Source organism: Nannobrachium achirus (assembly GCF_963921795.1).
Source record: "Nannobrachium achirus genome assembly, chromosome: 5".
NCBI classification, from domain to species: Eukaryota; Metazoa; Chordata; class Actinopteri; order Myctophiformes; family Myctophidae; genus Nannobrachium; species Nannobrachium achirus.
This window is the reverse complement of record NC_137814.1, coordinates 54,661,038-54,680,519: the sequence shown is the minus strand read 5'-3', so window position 1 is coordinate 54,680,519 and position 19,482 is coordinate 54,661,038. Positions and strand designations below refer to the sequence as shown.

Genomic DNA, 19,482 nt, shown 5'->3' with positions numbered 1-19,482 from the left:
CTCAAATACACGGGGGGCCAAATAAAAAAATAATAATAGTACAAGTCGAGGGCCGGACTGGTTTATTAAAAACGTATTGAAATGATTGCACATATTGAACCTGGACCTAACACAGCCTATATTATTGCACATTAATCATAAAATGAATTAAGTAAAACATAAAATCTTAAAATCAGTTAAGTGAAAACATTTTTCAACAGGCAAACAGCAAAAACGTTATTTTCCTTCAAAAATCTATTAAGTCGCCTAATAAATGCAAAAATGAAACTGCATGCAATAAACATGGAAAATGCCTTATTAAAGCTCAGTTTGCTTCTCTATGATCCTCACCAATCACTGCTTTCATAGAGTAAAATTAGAAAGTAAATCAAATCCACACAGAAGACACACAGGTTTGCCCTTTATGAACATGTACCGGTAGGCTACTCTGCCTCCCACCTGGCTTGAAAACCCCTGTTTTTGGGGAGAGGGGTAGCTGAAAGTTGACCACAGGCGATACGCTTCCTTGCACTCACAGTGTATTGTGGGACTTGTAGTATTATGGTGGTGTGTGTGTGTGTGTGTGCAATATACCAGAGGGCCAGTTCTAATAGTAATTAAATATCATCCTGCGGGCCAAAGATAATTCATTCACGGGCCTGATTTGGCCCCCGGGTCTTGAGTTTGACATATGTGGTATAAACAGAGCTATGTCACATTTTGTCGTTATATTATGTGTTATACAGGGCATAAAGCTTCTTGAAACAAAGGGCAGTAGTCTTTTGCATCAGCATTTTTCCCCAAAATTATTTTAAGTAGTATACCCAAAAAAAAAAAAAGATTTAAATCACTGGTTCCCTAATAATTTTGCCGGGACCCACTTTTGGGTCGCGGGCAAATTGTTATCCAATTTGTCGTGCATTTCTTTAAAAAATTAAATAAAATAAAATGTTCCACTAGTTTCATTGGTTGAGACTATGTAGACTCTACATAGTCTCAACCAAACCAAGTATTGATTGATTTATTAGATGAATATGTTTAATGTTATGCAAATAAAATAAATATTGTTTCAACAAACAATGAGAGGCCCTCCAATTTTGCAATATTTAAATATTACAAGGTTTAGAGTGTTTCATTAGTTCAGCATTCTTTCAAAAAGAAAACAGTTGACAACTCCGTACTGTGCATATGATGATTGACATGAATAGAATCAATATGTGCGAGTATGCTGTACATGAATCCGAATGCTTTAGCACATTGACTCGTGGCTCAGTTCATGGGGCTTGAAGAAAGCAGAACATTGACCTTTGTGGATAAAAGCAAATATTCTTGTGAATATGTACACCTATATATAGCGATCCCCTGTCACACATAAGTTATTTATACATATTGATGTCAGTCAGCGGAATAGCGGAATAAATCGTACAAAAAGGAAATACAGGGCCGGGAAAAAGGAAACCTGTGACACTTTGAATATTACCATAACGTCATTGTCGGGTGGAAACCTCGTATCTCCAAGTTTCAAATTTGTAGGTTCTTTCACAAAGTAAAGCCTTGCTTCATCATACAAGGCCGTCGCACAAAAGTAGTGAAAACAGCAGATCTACAAGCTGTGCGCTTGTAGATCAGCTGTTTTCACTAGTTTAAATCATTTTTAAAATTATGAATGCAAAACGAACGTTTTTGGACATACAAGGTTTTCACCCGACAACGACGATAATCTTTGATATTTATTTGTTCACAGGTGACCGAGACCAGAACGGGGCCTCTCGGATGCAGTAACTATGACAACCTGGACTCTGTGAGCTCTGTGCTGGTGCACAGCCCGGAGAACAAGGTCCACCTACAAGGTACTAAAGAAAGTTAAAAAGCTCTTGCTCGCTGCTGGGCTCCATTTCAGAGAACTCTTTATTGCACCCACTAAGTGCTGCGACGGCTCGAGCCAGCGCTCTTTATCAGACCAGTCTGAGCCTGTCTGATGAAGGGTGCGAGCTAGAAGCAGCACCTGCCAGAATTTTAGGGGTTTGGAAGTGCATGTCCTTCATCTTCAGCACAGGTATGGCACACAAGTCTTTGAGATTTTTCAGGCCAAGGACCCCTTTGACTGAGAGAGAGAGAGAGAGATGCAGCAGTGCATAATATATTGTATACTGTAAAACTAAGTTGGAGATTGGAGAACTTTTTCATAGATTTCATAGATAGCTTCATATACTTGTTTGACAGCACTATCAGCAGTGTTCTCTAAAACTTATGTTTTTCAGTTGTGTTTGTTTACACAGAACTTTTTTTTTTTTGGACGTGTAATGCCTGATGTACAGTATACTTGGCTGCATACACTGTGAGGTGTTGTGAGCTTGTAGATCTTCTATTTTCAGAGCGCAACACCCGAGCACAGCGTAACATAAAATTACTTCTCTTTTAGCTCTACTGGATCTCTTCCCCACTAGTCCCTGCATAACATTTTTGTATTTTAATTAGTGCTGTCCGAGTTAACTAAATTAATCGCAATTAACTCACCGTTATGTTAATCGCGATTAATTATTTTAATCGCAATTAATCGCATATTTACAAACATTACTACAATATCGGCTATATTGGCTACAAGGTCCATCCCTGTTGATGTAACAAAAAATACAAAGTATAATTAAAGCATAAAGGTGGACACAACAGTAATCATTTAGCAGATCCTTATACCCATCAGTTGAAGTCTGTTTAATGCAATACCATTATGATTTATTCAGGTTTTTAATTGATTTAGAATAAAAGATTAACATACTTTATGCATAAATCCAGCAAATATTTACACTTCCAAGTTAATAGGGCCACAAAAGACTTGAAAGATATCCCTCTAAGTTACATTGTGACCTGATAAAAGCTGATGACTTATTTGCGATTAATCGCGCGATTAACTACATAAATCATGCGATTAATCGCAATTAAAATATTTAATCGTTGGACACCACTAATTTTAATGTGTTGACAACATTGTCAATATATTTACAGTAGTCTTAATCTTAGCCTCTGCATCATAGCCTATTTTTCATTTAGTTTTCGTCAGTGAATTAAGGTAGTCGACAAACATCTTTCGTCATAGTTTCAGTCAGTGTTGATTTTGTCTACTAAAACTATGACGAAAAATGTTTGTCGACTGCGTTTTTTTCACTGACCAAAACTAAATAAAAACTAAGCTGTGATGACTAAAACTAAGACTAAATATATTGACTATTTTGTCAACAAAATAAAAACTAGACTAAAACGTCAGGGAGGGACTAGTGGAGAAGAGAGTGATTTTATGTTTGGTTGCTCTCAGGTGTTGCGTGCTGAAAATAGCCGACAACGCATCGCAGCACGCCGCGTTGTGAGTTTGTAGATCGGCTATTTTCAGCACACAACCAAGTGTAAAATCAGTCATTATGATGCCATCAAGGCCTGCCAAAATACATTTCAGTTGACTAAATCAACTGTAGATTTAGTCGCCTAAAATCTTATGATATTTAGTCGACTAAAATTAGACTAAAACTAAAACTTTTTCAGTTGACTAAATTATGACTAAAACTAAATTACATTTTATTCAAAAGACTAAAACTAAATAAAAATTTGCTGTCAAAAACAACATTGGTTTCAGTCGAGGAAGGCAACACTGCTGCAGTGTACTGTTGCAGACTGCAGCACTTCCTCTGATCTCCCATACTGTACAGTACTTATTATCTTACAACAACACTGTTGTCAGAACACTACCTTACAACCACTCTCTTTGCTGATACAGGAGTCGGCATGAGAACAAATAAGGCTGTTTCTTATCGGGGGGTTGACTCTCTCTTTTCCCCCACTCTCCTGTTTTTGTTGTTTGCTCCAAATGTTCTAGCAAGCTTCATGTTTTGTTATAGCCCTGAATGCAGAACAAGCAGAATACAGAAACGCCTCAAGGCAGAAAGTATTATCTACCACTTTGTAGGGATTGTATTTGATGTGATTTTGTTCGTAAGATGAAGGCAGCCGCGGCGGCAGCCGCGGCAGCAGCCAACACTTTAGTGTAAGCGGTTGAACTCTCCCACTCTGCTAAAAGTTGGAAATTGCCCTGGTGTGCATTTACTGTACAGGAGGATTGTGCAAGCATATCATACTTGTATAGATCCCTGTAAACAACCATACCCTATAGTTCTGGGTTTTCAGGTTTCAAGCAATTCTTGTTTTTTTTTTTCATCTTTTCATCTTATATAATAGGATACACAAGTGCAAAAGGGTACAACTCTTTGCTTTTGAAAAAGTACAATAGCAAAGTGTTTACAGTAATCATAGCAGTTTGAGGTGCATGGACGTGCTGTGTGCATGGTTCCTACTTCTAAATATTACATTCATATTTGCACAGTATTATGTGCACTGCACAGTATGTGCTTATGTATCATTTTTTGCGTATGTGCACATGCGTGTGTGTATGTATATGCATTTTGTGTGCATATACCGTATTTTCCGGACTATAAGGCGCACTTAAAAGCCTTTAATTTTCTCAAAAAACTACAGTGCGCCTTATAGTCCAGTGCGCCTTATATATGGATCATTCATTGACATTGACATTCCCTTTAGCACAGCTCTATCTGTTGGATGCATAACGCAACGGTAGCGTCTATTATGTGTGCCTTATAGTCAGGTGCGCCTTATATATGAAAACAGTTTGAAAATAGACCATTCATTGACAGTGCGCCTTATAGTCAGGTGCGCCTTATAGTCCAGAAAATACTGTACTGCATTTTTGTATGTGTGGTCTAAATATTGTTGCTGTCAGGCACAAACCTCATACAGTATCTACATATTTTTCCTTTGATGTTTGTTTGTTTTTGGTAAATTAATGCCCTAATTTATCGTGAAATTGTTGGGATCAATTCACCTTTTATTTGCCGAGCTGCATATCCGGTACCACTTAAACCCCCTATTGGTAAAATCTACTTATCGTCTCTGTCAGGCAGAAACCTCGTATCTCCAAGTTTCAAATGTGTAAACTTTTTCGCAAAGTAAAGCCCCGCACAAAAGGTAGTGAAAACAGCCGATCTACAAGCACACAACGCCTCCCACCGTGAGGCGTGTGCTTGTAGATCTGCTATTTTCACTAGTTTAGTTCATTTTTAAAATGATAAATACAAAACGAACGGTCTTGGACATACAAGGTTTTCACCCGATAACGACGTTATAATATATGTACTTGATACAGTCTCTACCAAATCTCTTTGTCAAAAAAAATAGCCGATCTACAAGCTCACACGCAATTTTTTTGGCAAATGTTCCGCCCCAGGATAATGGATGTTGGGGATATTTCGACTATCGCGATAAAATCGCGTTTTCTTTGGTCACAATACTCGTGATATGACATCTTCATATGGTCCCATCCCCACACAGGCCTGCAGGTCATCCTGCCCGGCTACCTGCGGAGCCGCTTCGTCCAGGCCGCCCTCAACTACATCGGCTGTAACTCGGAGGGCCAGTTCGTGTGCCGGCAGGGCGACTGCTGGTGCCAGTGCAGCCAGGGCTTCCCCCAGTGCAACTGTCCCCGCACCGACCTGCACGCCCTGGAGAGCAGCCTGCTGCGCGTCCGAGAGGCCCTGGCACAGACCAACCGGGAGTTCCAGGAATCTGGTGAGTGCAAGGGTTCCCACGGTCATGAAATTCCTGGAAATATTTTGAAATTAGAAAAAATATTTTTCCAGTGCTGGAAAAGTTTTGGAATTTATCAAGGGTCCAGGAAGGTCCTGGAAAACAATAGCTATGCATTCATTGCATTGTCTTTGGTTATTGATTTTGTTAATACCTGTTGTTAAGACAAATTAAACATTGGCCAAATTGTCAAATATTAGAGGCAGAAATTGTGAAAATAGCAGATCTACATGCTCACAACTAGGGATGCCCCGATCACGTTTTTTTTGCTCCCGATCCGATACCGATCAAATATTATTGCTTCCGATTCGATCCCGATCTTTCCCGATCCGATCTTTTGGCAAGGCATTAAGAAAAAAAAAATCTATTAATTCTATCACTTAGTGCAGCACTGAATCAATCAACAAATTAAAAACAAAGCTTATGAGTAGTGTACCACAAAATAACCATGCAAACTAAATCAAATTAAGAGCAGAATAGTGCAATAAGAAAATAATTCTATTACCGGTACTTTTTTTTACAAAACGAAACAAAACAAAATATTACATTTAAATATCCTGTGTTGAACAAACTAAAATATGTCTAAAACCTCAGTAAACTTCTTCATAATCACATATAGGCCTATAACTGTCTCCAGCCACACGTCACAAACGTTGTTGGATGCCAGGGTTCCCCAATTAGTTTTCGCCAAGGGCCGAATTATGTCTAGGGTACCAAGCCGAGGGCCACCACATTGCGGGTGGCGACGGCGGCGTTCCTGCTACTCCAGCGACAATTCAGATATAGGCCTACTAGTGCAGTGTTTCTCAAGCATTGTGCAGCGGACCTTTGGTGTGGCCTTTGAAATTTGGCAGTGAAGTCACGATTTAAGGACTTTTAAAACCTGTTTAATACCTAAAAAAATATAATAAAATAGACCATTACAGCATCAAAAATAATCAACAAACTATATAAAAACTGGTAAAACATTGGCCATTTTTAAAGTTGAAACAAAATAAGTTAAGAACCAATTAACCAGTCTGCTTGAAAAGTATGCATCTGTAGCTGCTAGTTGACAGTGCAGAGAGACATAATTGCCTTCCTTTGATCCATTTACAAGGGGCCGTTACTACTTATTGGCATCAGCTGCCAGCTGGACAGTCTGACACAATCACCTCCCCTTTGCAGGGCTCTGTGTCTGTCTCATTTCTCCAAAAGCCCTTGAATATGATTGAAAATGATTAAGGATTACTGTGATTATGGTAAGCTTACGTTTCGCATTCACCTTACCTGTAACTTTCACTACTCCCAGAAAAAAATAATAATAATAATAATAAAAACACTACTCACAACGCCTCGCAACGCAAGGCGTTGTGAGCATGTAGATCTGCTATTTTCACAATAGAAACGTGTTATACAAAATTCCTCAACTCTTAGTGCTCGTCAGGGTGCCAGGGTCCCCAGTTAAAACATGATTATTTCGGGGGTCACGGCCTGAAAAGGTTGAGAACCACTGGCATACACTACCTGGGCATTGCGCATAGGAATAAGAGACCTGTTATTGAGCTGAATTATTGTTATATTGTCCTGGAAATTGGGTTAAATATTGTGGAAAAGTTTTGGAAAAGTTTTGGAAATTAATTGGTAAAAATGTGTGGGAACCCTTAACCCTGTGAGTGGTTCGGAGCCATGCACGCAGGAAAAGTACTAGTAACTGGTGTACTGACCATGGTATTACTGGGCTTAACTGACCATCTGGCTGGCCAGACCTGAAAACCCACAGAGAATCTGTGTTGTGTTGTCAAGAGCAGTGGTTCTCAACCTGTGGGTGGGGGTCGCCAAATTATTTTGGGGGCGACCCCAGATGATTAACTTATTAATGTGCAACATAGTTTTCTCACTCAACAGTAAACAAACACAACATAAAGTTTAAGTGTATAGAGTGAACATTGAACATTTCTAAAGTGACAATTTAAGGACTTTTTAATAACTCTAAAATGACAAATTAAACATTTGCTAAATTGTCAAATATTAGAGGCAGAAATTGTGAAAATAGCCGATCTACATACTCACAACGCCTGAGCATGTAGATCTGCTATTTTCACAATAGAACCGTGTTATACAAAATGTTATGCCTCAACTCATAGTGCTCGTCAGGGTGGGGGGGGGGTCCCCAGTTAAAATATGATTATTTTGGGGGTCGCGACCTGGAAAGGTTGAGAACCACTGGTCAAGAGAAAGATGAGAGACGCCAGACTCAAAGCAAACCTGGGCTTCCATAACACCTCAACAGTACCACAGGCTGACCACCTTCACGCCACGCCCCATTGATGAAGACATTTGTTCAAAAGTATTCCAGACCAAGTACAGACTCCGAGTGCATAAATTAACATAACATTTCAGACTCTTGGCCTCAGGGAGAAGGCAGAGGAGGTCGGCTGAGGGGAAATAGGAGCAGGGCGAAGGAGGGGCAGAGACACACTGAGGCCCATATCGACAGCTTAGATCTGATTCCATGTCCAGTCTCACTAGTGCAAAGTCACATCAGGGGCACACTGTACACATACAGAGGCCGTGACCCTGACATTGATGCTTTGTTAACTCATTTTGCTGGAACCCCCCTCAAGGACCCCCAGTGGTCCCCAGACCCCACTTTGAGAACCACTGCAATACTAAAATCAGAGTTACAAATTGATGATAAACACTTTAAGTAATATGCGTTCCATACGCTGAACAGGTATGGGAAGGTTACTTTTGAAATGTAATCTGTTTTGATTACATTGACAAATTAATGTAACCTGATAATAATCTTTGGTCAGTGAACACATTGAACAGTAGTAGTATGGCATGTTGTCATCACTGGGACAAACATTACTACGATGTTATGGCCTGTTAGGTCCCCAACGGTGTTAAGGGACAATAACATATCCAGTGAAAAGAATGGAGGAAACGGATGGATAAAATGAATTCTGTGATTTATTAACAAGTGTACGAAGACATGGAAAAGGGTTGGTGAATGCCATATAAAAATACCATAAAACTAATCTCTCAAGAACAGACTAGGAACAAAACAGAGAGGGCACTGTTTTTCCCTTTTATTTGACGATGGTTAGCCAGATTGCCACAAAACAAACCCCTACTAACGAACAATGGAAATACCTAACCTAACTTGTAAATAACAGAAATATCTATGTGATGAAAATGTACAGGGTGCCCCAAATCTTACCTTTCCCTGATAGAAACAATACCCTGACTGAACAGAAGGTGCAAGAAACAGGCCAGAACTTGACATAAGCCTGTACAGATGTGATTTTTCAAAACGTCTGGAAATACTTGTTTTCCAAGGTTCTTTTCACTGTTTAGCCCTGCTCATTATTCTCTTTTCTTACTGAAAACAAAAGGCACTTTTTGACACTTATTTTCATTGGAAATAAGAATCTGAGTAGTATTTCGTCACTGTCGGGCAGAAACCTTGTATCTCCAAGTTTCAAATTTGTATGTTTTTTCGTAAAGTAAAGCCCTGCTTCATCATACAAGACTGTCGCACAAAAGTAGTGAAAACAGCTGATCTACAAGCACACAACGCCTCGCGGTGCGAGGCGTTGTGTGCTTGTAGATCGGCTATTTTCACTAGTTTGGTTCATTTTTAAAAATTTTAAATGACGGTTTTGGACCAGGGCCATAGTTCCGCCGATTTAAAACGAATCCAATACGGAACTAAAACTTCCTATGTTTGGCCGCTAGTTAACTCATTTAGTGCCCCTGAAATTAACGGATTATAAAGTCCACGACGCCACCTTCAGGCTGGCATCACCGCCGTTATCTTATTTTGAAGGCCAGAAGTCCACAGCGCAATCACTTCCGGTCTGACGTCATCGGGTCGTGCGCCGGAACCGATCCTTGTCCACGTGGAGTTGTGTAATGGCCGACCGGGAGCTTTTATAACTGTGTAACATAAGCGAGCATCTGCCTCCATCCTAGCTTCTAAAGTGTAGTTTTGAGATAATGGACATTAAAGGGCCTACACCATGCTTTTAAAACTATATTTTTTGTATAAATATATGCTCAAAATTGAGTCTTAGACAGGTTTTAACCCTCAAAAAACACTCTGACCATTCTTTTTGTTTGTTCTAGCTCTACTATAATGAGGCTCTCCAGCTGCAATACCAAAACGGCCTCTGTTTGCTCAGGGGCGCATCTAGTGGGTTTTTTCCAGAAAAAAAAAAAAGTTTTTTGAAAAAGAAAAAGTTTTTTGAAAAAAAAAAAGTTTTTGAAAAAAAAAATTTTTTTTAAGTTTTGGAGAAAAAAAATTGAAAAATTCTTTTTTTTTGACTGCATTGCATTTTTTCGAAAAAAAAAAAGTTTTGAAAAAAAAAAGTTTTGAAAAAAAACATTTTTTGAAAAAATTTTTTTTTGACTCTGAAAAAAAAACGCGAATCCGAGAGTGACGTCACTCTCGTCAACTCTCAGAACAGCACTGTTCTGAGAACCCGTGGAAAGCTTTTCATCTCTGTCTGCCCAAAACCAGAGAAAGACACAACGGTCAGAAATAGGACTTGGATAGAAGGATAGGATAGAAGGTGCCAGTGGGACCCCAAAAAAAGGTTTTAAAATAGAAAACGTGAAAATTCATGGTGTAGGTCCTTTAAAGATGAGATCCCCCGTCCACCTCAATGTTATGGATGGGACTATTTTGTGCTCGTGGAGCCGTGATGATGCGAAATCAGCGACGGATTTCGTCTCCGGACCTCCGCCCATTCTTCTCGGTAATGTACTCGCCGTTACAGTAATATATTACTTTTCCCGAGATATCTCGTGAATGGCACTACATATACTCGAGTACATTTCACGAGACATCTCGGGAATGGCACTAGATGAGTTAAGCTGTTTTTCCCCCGCGAGGTACCAAAAAGAATTTGTCTACATTGGACCCCATTCGTTTTCCCCTTTGATTTTCTAACCTTAATAAACGTTGTCATAAATACTTTATGGTTCCTGTCGCTAGTGAAAAACTCCCTTTCAATCATCATGATATGCGTTTTGAGCAAATATGGTCCCATTTATGTTAAACTTGATGATACATTTGCGGGGGGAGGGGTCAACTAAGCTGATACCAGCCGACTGTGTTCTTCTTCATGTGCTGTATTTCGGGAGGCTCCGACCACATTCTCCCATGTATCCCTGCGGTTCCGTGTGACCGTTGGCAGCCAATAGCATTCCTTATGATTCCTGGGGTACCTTTCAAACAATGATGGCGACACCCATACAAGGGACAAAAAAAAACTCATTTTCGCGGCATAGAAAGCAATGGCGTCGCACCGTCCATATTTTTCTACAGTCTATGTTTTGGACATACAAGGTTTCCACCCGACAACAACGATTAACATAACAACAACATTGCAAATGCCCTCCTTTCTCACTGTCAATGTTCTAACAATTTACTGACAATCCACTGTCTTGCTGATGGCAAGACTTGTGAAGTTCTCAAGTGTCACATGGGTCACAGACAGAACTGTCTCTGTCTGAGCATGACTTATAAGGATTGGAATGGTGGAAGGGAGATGGGGCTGATTGCAAGGGCACAGGTGTATTTATTGGAAGGGATAATGGAGATGATTGGTGGACTGATTATTGGAGGACCGATGAGATGGTGAGGCGGAGTTGAGGGCTGATTATTCGCTGATGAACTGGACCTGGGTATGAGGACAGAAAGGAAATCAGGCCACGTTTACTCGACAACAGTCTCTAGAGAAAACAGCGAGGTGCCCTTGCGTTGTTACTTTTTTTCCAGTGTTAAAAACCGCATCATCAGTGAATGAAACACTGTAGTGTGCATACCATGTCGCTAGGTCAGTGTTTCTCAACCACTGTGCCTGGGGACCTTTGGTGTGCCCCTGAGAAGGGTCAGTGTGCCCCTTGAAACTGCTTGAAAGCCAGTATTGTATTGTATTTATCCGATCTACAAGCACACAACGCCTCACGGTGCGAGGCATTGTGTACTTGTAGATCGGCTGTTTTCGCTACTGTTGTATGAAGAAGCAGGGCTTTACTTCGCGAAAAAACGTACAAATTTGAAACTTGGAGATACAAGGTTTCTTCCCGACGGTGACAATATGTACACCCCCGTATTATGTTGGTGTGCCCATGGATTCTTGGGACATGAAAAGTGTGCCCATGCAGAAAAAAGGTTGAGAAACACTGTGCTATGTGGCGGTGACGCATTGCCAGAGAGACAAGTGACGTAATGTCTGCTCTACTTCCTATCACAGCTGTTGGAGATTTTTGCCACCTACGCTCACTTCATGGGGCGGGTCCAATGGCGGCTCGTGAGGAGCTTCTAAAGTGACAAATCGCGAGAATTGGTTAGCAAGCAATAGCAACTAACAGTCTCACGATAACAGAGTACATGCCTTTCATTGCCTTACTTTCAGCTGCCACTCGGTGGTGCTATTGTGCATGTTAACAAAGTTATGGCGACGCAGTGATTAGCCAGTGACAGAGCAACAGCCCGACTTTAATGATCTTAAACCACGTTATTTTACATAGTTTTTTGGCAATAGTATAAAGTAAATCGTACAGTGACTTTAGTTGTCACTGTAAAATACTGTAAAACAGTTGTCATGTTGTATATTTACCTACAAATGCCGATATTGGCGACGCTGCTACTGCTATTGAAACCAATGTTATTTAAATCGCCCACTTGTCACCCTCGAGCTGAAACATGGGTCGCGTGACCAGTTCATTTTCTGGCCCCTCGGTGGCAACACTCTCTCATCTCAACTCAACTCTGAGCTGTCTCACTTGTTTGTTTACATTCTCCAGTGCAGCGTGGCATGAGCGTGGCTCCACAGCTGATGTCAGCCACAACATCACACGTTTTGCTGGTTGCACCGTTTTTTCACCGTTTTAGACGGAGACGCGAGGCAGAGCGTTCTCAAAGATTTCCACCCTAGAAGGAGGTTTCACTTTGTAGCGTTTTCAACCCCCGAAAACGCTGTTGTCGTCTAAATGGAAGGCATATCTGACTTTTAATTTTGCCGTTTTCTCCAGGAAACAGCGTTGTGTGAACAGTGCATATCTGACTTTTAATTTTGCCGTTTTCTCCAGGAAACAGCGTCGTGTGAACAGTGCCTCAGTAGAGGGGGAGAGAAACACAGAAAACAGTGCACGCTCCAAGCATGCACTTAACAGTCCTTCGTGAGAGAAACGTAATGCAGTTGATAAAGCGGATCTATGCCCACTTTCAACGATCTGCTCCGCTAAAAAGGTTTCATAGACGACGTTCAAAGCAGACAAATAGATGGTGAAATATGGTCATACTGACATCATATGAGCATCATTTACATCAGTGGTTCTCAACCTGTGGGTCGGGACCCCAGGGGGGGTCCCCAGATGATTAACTTAATGTGCAACTCACTCAACAGTATACACCAACATAAAGTGTAAGTGTATAGAAGGTATCTAAACATTTCTAATGTTTCTAAAGTGACAATTTAAGGACTTTTTAATACCTCTAAAATGACAAATTTCAGAGGCAGAAATTGTGAAAATAGACGATCTACATGCTCTCAACGCCTCGTGACGCGAGGCGTTGTGAGCATGTAGATCTGCTATTTTCACAATAGAACTGTGTTATACTGTTATGCCTTAACTCTTAGTGCTCGTCAGGATGGGTGGGTCCCCAGTTCAAATATGATTATTCTGGGGGTCGCGGCCTGAAAATGTTGAGAACCACTGATTTACATAAACAATTCCATTTCACTATGCCTGTATCAACAAAATATGCCATAGTCAAGCAAACGTTAACCTGTACCTTTGTATTATGTTTCATTGCTAATTTGCAATCTAAAATCCTTTACACGGACTAATAATGGCAGACTGTGCAGACCGAATGATCTTTCAGCCTCGAGTATGAGTGAGGAGCTGCTTGAAGTAGCCGGAAATATTGATCTGTACAAAGTTGGCTCCACTGGTGATGAATCTGCAATGCTGTAGTGTAGAAAACATTAATCTGTAGGGCATCGACGTTCTACTGTATCTCCTTTGTCTTTTGTCTCCTCCCAAACTCATTCTTAATTCTGTCTCATCTTGTGAGCTGCGGTTGGAAAGTATTAGTAATAGTACTACTAAACAGGTGACAACCCTGGACCATTGATAATGCTGCTATAGGCAGACTTTGTACTCAAGTGGGGTCCGTGGACCCCCAGTGGTCCTTGAGGCATCAAGGTTTAACCACCCTCGCAGCCTCGCTGTACACTGACTATTTGAAAGAAAATAGACTATCTACTACGCAATGCCGTGTGCTGTGAGCTTGTAGATCTGCTATTTAAAGTGAACTTGGAAAAGTGTGCTCCTCGGAGCCAGGCCGGGATGCCAACCGCAAACCTTTGGAAAAGGATCTGAAGAAAATGTGTACCGGTTTCTGTGAGTTTTGGAGAAAGTCAGATGTGGGCCCCGCGGCCAAACACAGTACATATTGATCTGGGGGTTGTTGGTGCTATGGTACCTGTTAAGTTCATTCACACTGTTCTGGTCCCCTGATACGATTCGCTGGAGTTCACCAACCAGTAAAACCAGTAAACCTGAGTGTTGGAGCGGTCGATATGAATTGATGTTTTTGTCTGGGCTTCCAAATTGCTCCACAATCGAGCGAAAAGACCCTCGGGATGGACTGATCGAACATAGAGACATGGAAGGCCACCCCGGGCCTCAGGCATGGAAATATTGTTATTGATTTTACAATTATGTTGCTTTTTACTGTTGAAATATAATGTGCAACGCTTTCATAATCACCAACAGTTTGATTAGTAACTGCAATTGACTTGCAATATTTGTTGTTGCGATTGTAACTGATTACGGGTACATTATCATGTCCACAGTTACATGTATATAAAACATGTGCATTTTACTGTAATCTTGTCAGATGTTATGTAATTATGTATCAAGATACTTTCAGATCTTGTATTTTCTGCATTAAGAATACATAAAATGCATGTGCTATTTTGCCATTTTATTCACAAATGACACATTTTAAACATTTACAACAGGGAAATACACCTACATGATTGTAACATAACCAGTAAGATACCTAAGGGCAAAAAGCGACCTTGCCCTAAAGGGTGAGGTCGCGCCATGTCTTGGCCATCTGGCCAGTGTTGGATATCGGACCAGTTACCCATATATGGAGACCCCTGGTATACCCATAGATATGTTCAGATATGGGCTTAATATTGACAACATCAGGGATCTCCATACATGGGCATAAAAGGGATTTGGTTCCCCTGGCATCACAGGGATCTCCATATCTCCGTATATGGGCATAAAAGGGATTTAGTTCCCCTGGCATAGGAGCAATCTCCATATATGGGCATGAACGGGATTTGGTTCCCCTGACATCACAATGATGTCAGAGCGTGATAATCAGCGTGACTAAGTAACAAGAAATCTTGTGAAATAAAATGTCGCCAACCAAACATCAAGGACGATGATACACGAAAGAAGAAGGCAAACCCATAGACCGTAAAAAGGTGTACACGGACGGACGGACAGACACATGATGAGCCGTTTCTCATAGTAAACTGCGACCTTTGGTCGCAATTATACCCTTGTTTTGAGTCCAAAGATAAGACAAAACAAAAAGCAACAAGACGTTTTCTTGACCAATCATCATGGACGATGATACACGAAAGAAGAAGAAGAGGACCCAGTTATGTTCCCATGTGAAAGACCAGTTGTGGGGCCTCTGGACTGACTCTATCACTGGTTGGTGTCATGAACTCAAAGAGATGGTGACTCAGTACCCGCTGCTTTGAAATTGCTCCGTTTTTCTCTAAGCATCCCACTTTAACCATGCACACGAAACTGTGATGTTGTACCCTGCAAGTATTTATATCTGCTGGCTATGTTTCCCTCCTGCACAACACGCAATTCTGCCTTCCAGCGTGCAACATGAGTGTACTCTAGGCTCTTTTCAACCTTTTTCATGTCATGGTCCATTATTTATTCCGCATTTGAGACACGGACCACCAATAATATGATGAGATTTAGCCTCTCAGAACAAAAACGTAGAATATTTTGTTATCGTTAGATATAGATTTTGTCCACGATTCCATGCTGTAGCTATGGATGTGGTACCATAGGAGAGATAACAGGCAAACGTTGATCAAACAATAACAATTCCCGCCGGGGGACGCTGTGGACACTGGGGGCGTGTTCCTCCCTCCGCGTCATCAGCGCCCACACCCTAGGTGGGGTTGGCAAAGGGGCCTTTCTGTGTGGAGTTTGCATGTTCTCCCCGTGTCTCCTAGGGTTGATACCCTCACAGAAACATGCAGAAAATCCTGGTCTCTATAACGCCTCCCTCTGGCCAGCCGGGGCGCCTGATGGAGGGGAAAGGAACTGGTTGGAATAACGTGTTCCTTCCATGCGCTACGTCCATCCCGGGGAAATCCCCCCTGTCAGGTGAAAAGAAAAAACTTGGACTACCCATGCATTGAAGGAAGCATGAGGTCAGTCCGTTGTCTCCCCAGGTGTGGCAGCGGGAGAGCAGAGCCCAGGATTACATAGGCAATTGGCACTGGGTGAAAATGGGTTACAAAATCGTGGGATAAAAATGTTATAAAAACCCCCCAAAAAAAACAAACAAACGATAACAATTCTTCTACATTCTCTAATTCTGTAGATCTCTTGCAAATTAAGTAACGCATAAGTATTATTTTGACTCCTCCTAATTCGACATAATCGTTATCTTATCCGCGCCAAGAACTGGTGTTGTTAGGACCCAAATGCAGGAACTCGACTCAAAACAAAGAACTGTGGAGACCTTAGTAGCCTAACTCTAGAGACGAAGACTTTATTACTTGATAATGGTAGAAGATAAACCATTGCCAGCCAAGCAGAACAAACCCACTAGATAGAACATGACACTCACAGCTACGACATACACTGATAAACCTTCAGGCCAGCCAACAGGGACCATTGAGCACAGTCTTTATGGTCTTAGGCTCGTCAGCCAGGGTTCACTCACAGCAATCAGGGAGGGCAGGGGTGTGCAGAGAATGTTAGAGAGGCAGGGGCTGAAATTTCTAAAAAGGGCCTTTGTTGAAAATATTGAAAATAGCAGACCTCCAAGCTCGCAACGCGTTCTGAGCTTGGAGGTCGGCTATTTTCGGTCCTTGATATCACACTAAACTAAGCACAAGTGAATACTGGAGAAGTGGCATATGGCATGGATTTCTACACAGAGAGGGCAATTCTTTCAACATAAGATGCTGCATTCAAGTTCAGTAGAGTTTGGACAAGGCAATTAGCCAGTAGCTATGCCCCTCCCCTAAAAGCTTCCAATGCTAGCTTAGCCACCAGCAGCTTGCCAAGGCAAACCTTGGCAAGCAGGAAGTTATTCTAGGCTAGCATTGGACAAAAGCTTTTTGGGAGGGGCATAGCTACTGGCTAATTCTCTTGAATGCCGCCCTCGGGTATGGCATGGAAAGAGGGCATTTGCATTTCTTTCACCATAGTAAAAACTGCATTCATGGACTGAAGAGGTGCACTTTTTACAGACGGGTAAAAGGGCAGGGGCTCAAGCCCCCTTTGATGTCTATGTGTGCATGTGCCTGAGGGAGGGCACAACACAGAGAGCTGTAAAGGGAATGGGAGTGGAAGTGGTCGTGACCATGACAATCCAGACCTTATATCACAATTACATTTCTGCTGCTTGTACTGTACCTGTATGAGTAGTGACAAATAAACCTTTTATAATTTAGGCATTTAGCAGCCACTCTTATCTAGAGCGACGTAAGCAAGGTAAACACATGTAAAAGCAGAGAGGCAGTGTAGTGCCTCAGTAAACTCATGTAAAATGGTAAATGGTAAATGGTGCATTTATATAGCGCTTTTATCCAAGGCGCTTTACATAGATTGTGCATTACATTCACCCATTCACGCGCACATTCATATACCGGTGGCGGAGGAAACCATGCATGGCACCTTCTACTCACCAGGAGCAATTAGGGGTTCAGGGACTCAAGGACTCTTCGACATTAACTCAGGGGGAGCCCGGATTCGAACTGGGAACCCTTCGTGCTCTAATAACGGTTTCTCTACCCCTGAGCTATGCCGTAAACCAAGAACCTAGCATAAATAATGCTAGGTTCAAGTAGCAAAAACACATGAACAAATCACCACTGTATGTCTGCATGGTCCGGTCCTTTTATCTAGGTCAGGGGTGGGCAACTTTGATGATGGCAAGGGCCACTATATTTTCACCTTCACTCCAGAGGGCCACATTGCATATATTGCTACATCCTACTTTGTCATATCTCATACAAAAGAAGCAAAAATTGCAGATCTACAAGCTCAAAGCGCATCGCGCTGCGATGCGTTTTGAGCTTGTAGATCGGCTATTTTTGCCTCTTTTGAATTGGAATCGTGAATATTTTTTTTGTTATTTTTTAATTGGTATCCTGAAATGTAACATTTTGATTCAATTTCAAACGCATTTAGTTATATGCGGTACTCATGTTAACTTCATGAACCTAAATACAAATACATTGGACATAAAACATACATAATAGATAATACTACTATACTAGTCATTAAGCTACTAATATAGACTGACGGAATTAAAGCAGGTCATGTTTGGAACTGTAACAGCTTGTGAAGAGAAGTCACACACCCAGTAGTTCCTCTCCTTGAGGAAGGTCTAATGACCGAAACATTGCTTTTAATAAATTGATACTTGGAACCTGCAAGTGGCAGTGTGCGGGTGTATTTCTTCACTGAAATTCATTCATTCAAACTGTAACAGCTGAAATCAATAATATATCAGTATTCTGGTATTAACCTGAGGGCCGCATTAAGTGAAGGTGGGGGCCGCATGTGGCCCCCGGGGCCACCAGTTGCCCATATACAGGGACGTGCTGGGCCCCTGATTCAGCCCGGGGAAAAGAGTTGGAGAGGCCCTCATTGCGCGCTATAGAGAGAGATCTCTCTCTATAGCGCTGCTGCAACTCAAAGATTTGACATTTCAGATCATGACAAGTGACAAGGGTGGAAACCTTGTATGTCCAAAACTGTTTGTTTTGTATTTATCATGTAAAAAATGAATTAAACTAGTGAAAACAGACGATCTACAAGCACACAACACCTCGAGGCGCACCGCGAGGCGTTGTGTGCTTATAGATCTGCTGTTTTCACTACTTTTGTGCGACGGCCTTGTATGATGAAGCAGGGCTTTGCTTTGCGAAAAAATGTATCCACGAGTTTCCTACGCCCCATAGTGCATTGCGCAGACGTCTGCATCGATCTTCCGCCGCCGATTTACAAGTTCACAGCGGGTTGCATCTGCGACGCGACGTGAGCTTGTATGTCTGCTGTTAAACCCGGAAGTTTGGTCCTGATAGTCTCCAGTAAACTCCCGCGGAAACTTGTGGATACATTTGAAATTTGGAGATACAAGGTTTCTGCCCGACAACGACGATTTACTTTGTTGGCCGCCCAGCCCCCAAAATCGAACGAAGGCCGACATTTTATTTTTTATTTTTTTCCTAATGGCCGGCCTGGAATGAACCGGCCGTTCGGGAGTTGTCCCGCTTTTCCCTGCCCATGTATGATCTAGGTCAAGCGCTAAGGGCTGGAGTGGAGTCTGAAGAGGTGAGTCTTCATATCAATTGGGAGTGAGTCTGCAGTTCTGGCCTCTGGATTCTCCAGCGTTTCTTGGCTGCCATGGCAACCCAACTTACTTTCGCAACGATAATAACACAACGGGAACATCAAACCATTTCCTTTCTGCCTCTCAATCAGAGGTTTTCATCTGTAGTAATTACAGTATAACACATTTGGTGGTACAGTATGTATCTGTGGAAAGCAAATCTTGTCTTT

At 41.7% G+C, this 19,482-nt stretch overlaps 1 protein-coding gene across 1 annotated transcript in view; it reads left to right on the top strand.

The window, feature by feature from the left end:
* Window positions 1-19,482, top strand: part of LOC308285637 (BMP/retinoic acid-inducible neural-specific protein 3-like) — a gene marked incomplete at both ends in the record, with an annotated part of 65,209 nt that overhangs the window by 38,848 nt on the left and 6,879 nt on the right. Inside the window, 2 exons of the mRNA XM_080726467.1 lie at window positions 1,724-1,829; window positions 5,371-5,607. Coding sequence (XP_080582593.1) covers window positions 1,724-1,829; window positions 5,371-5,607 — 343 coding nt within the window. The remainder of the gene's footprint in view (window positions 1-1,723; window positions 1,830-5,370; window positions 5,608-19,482) is intronic.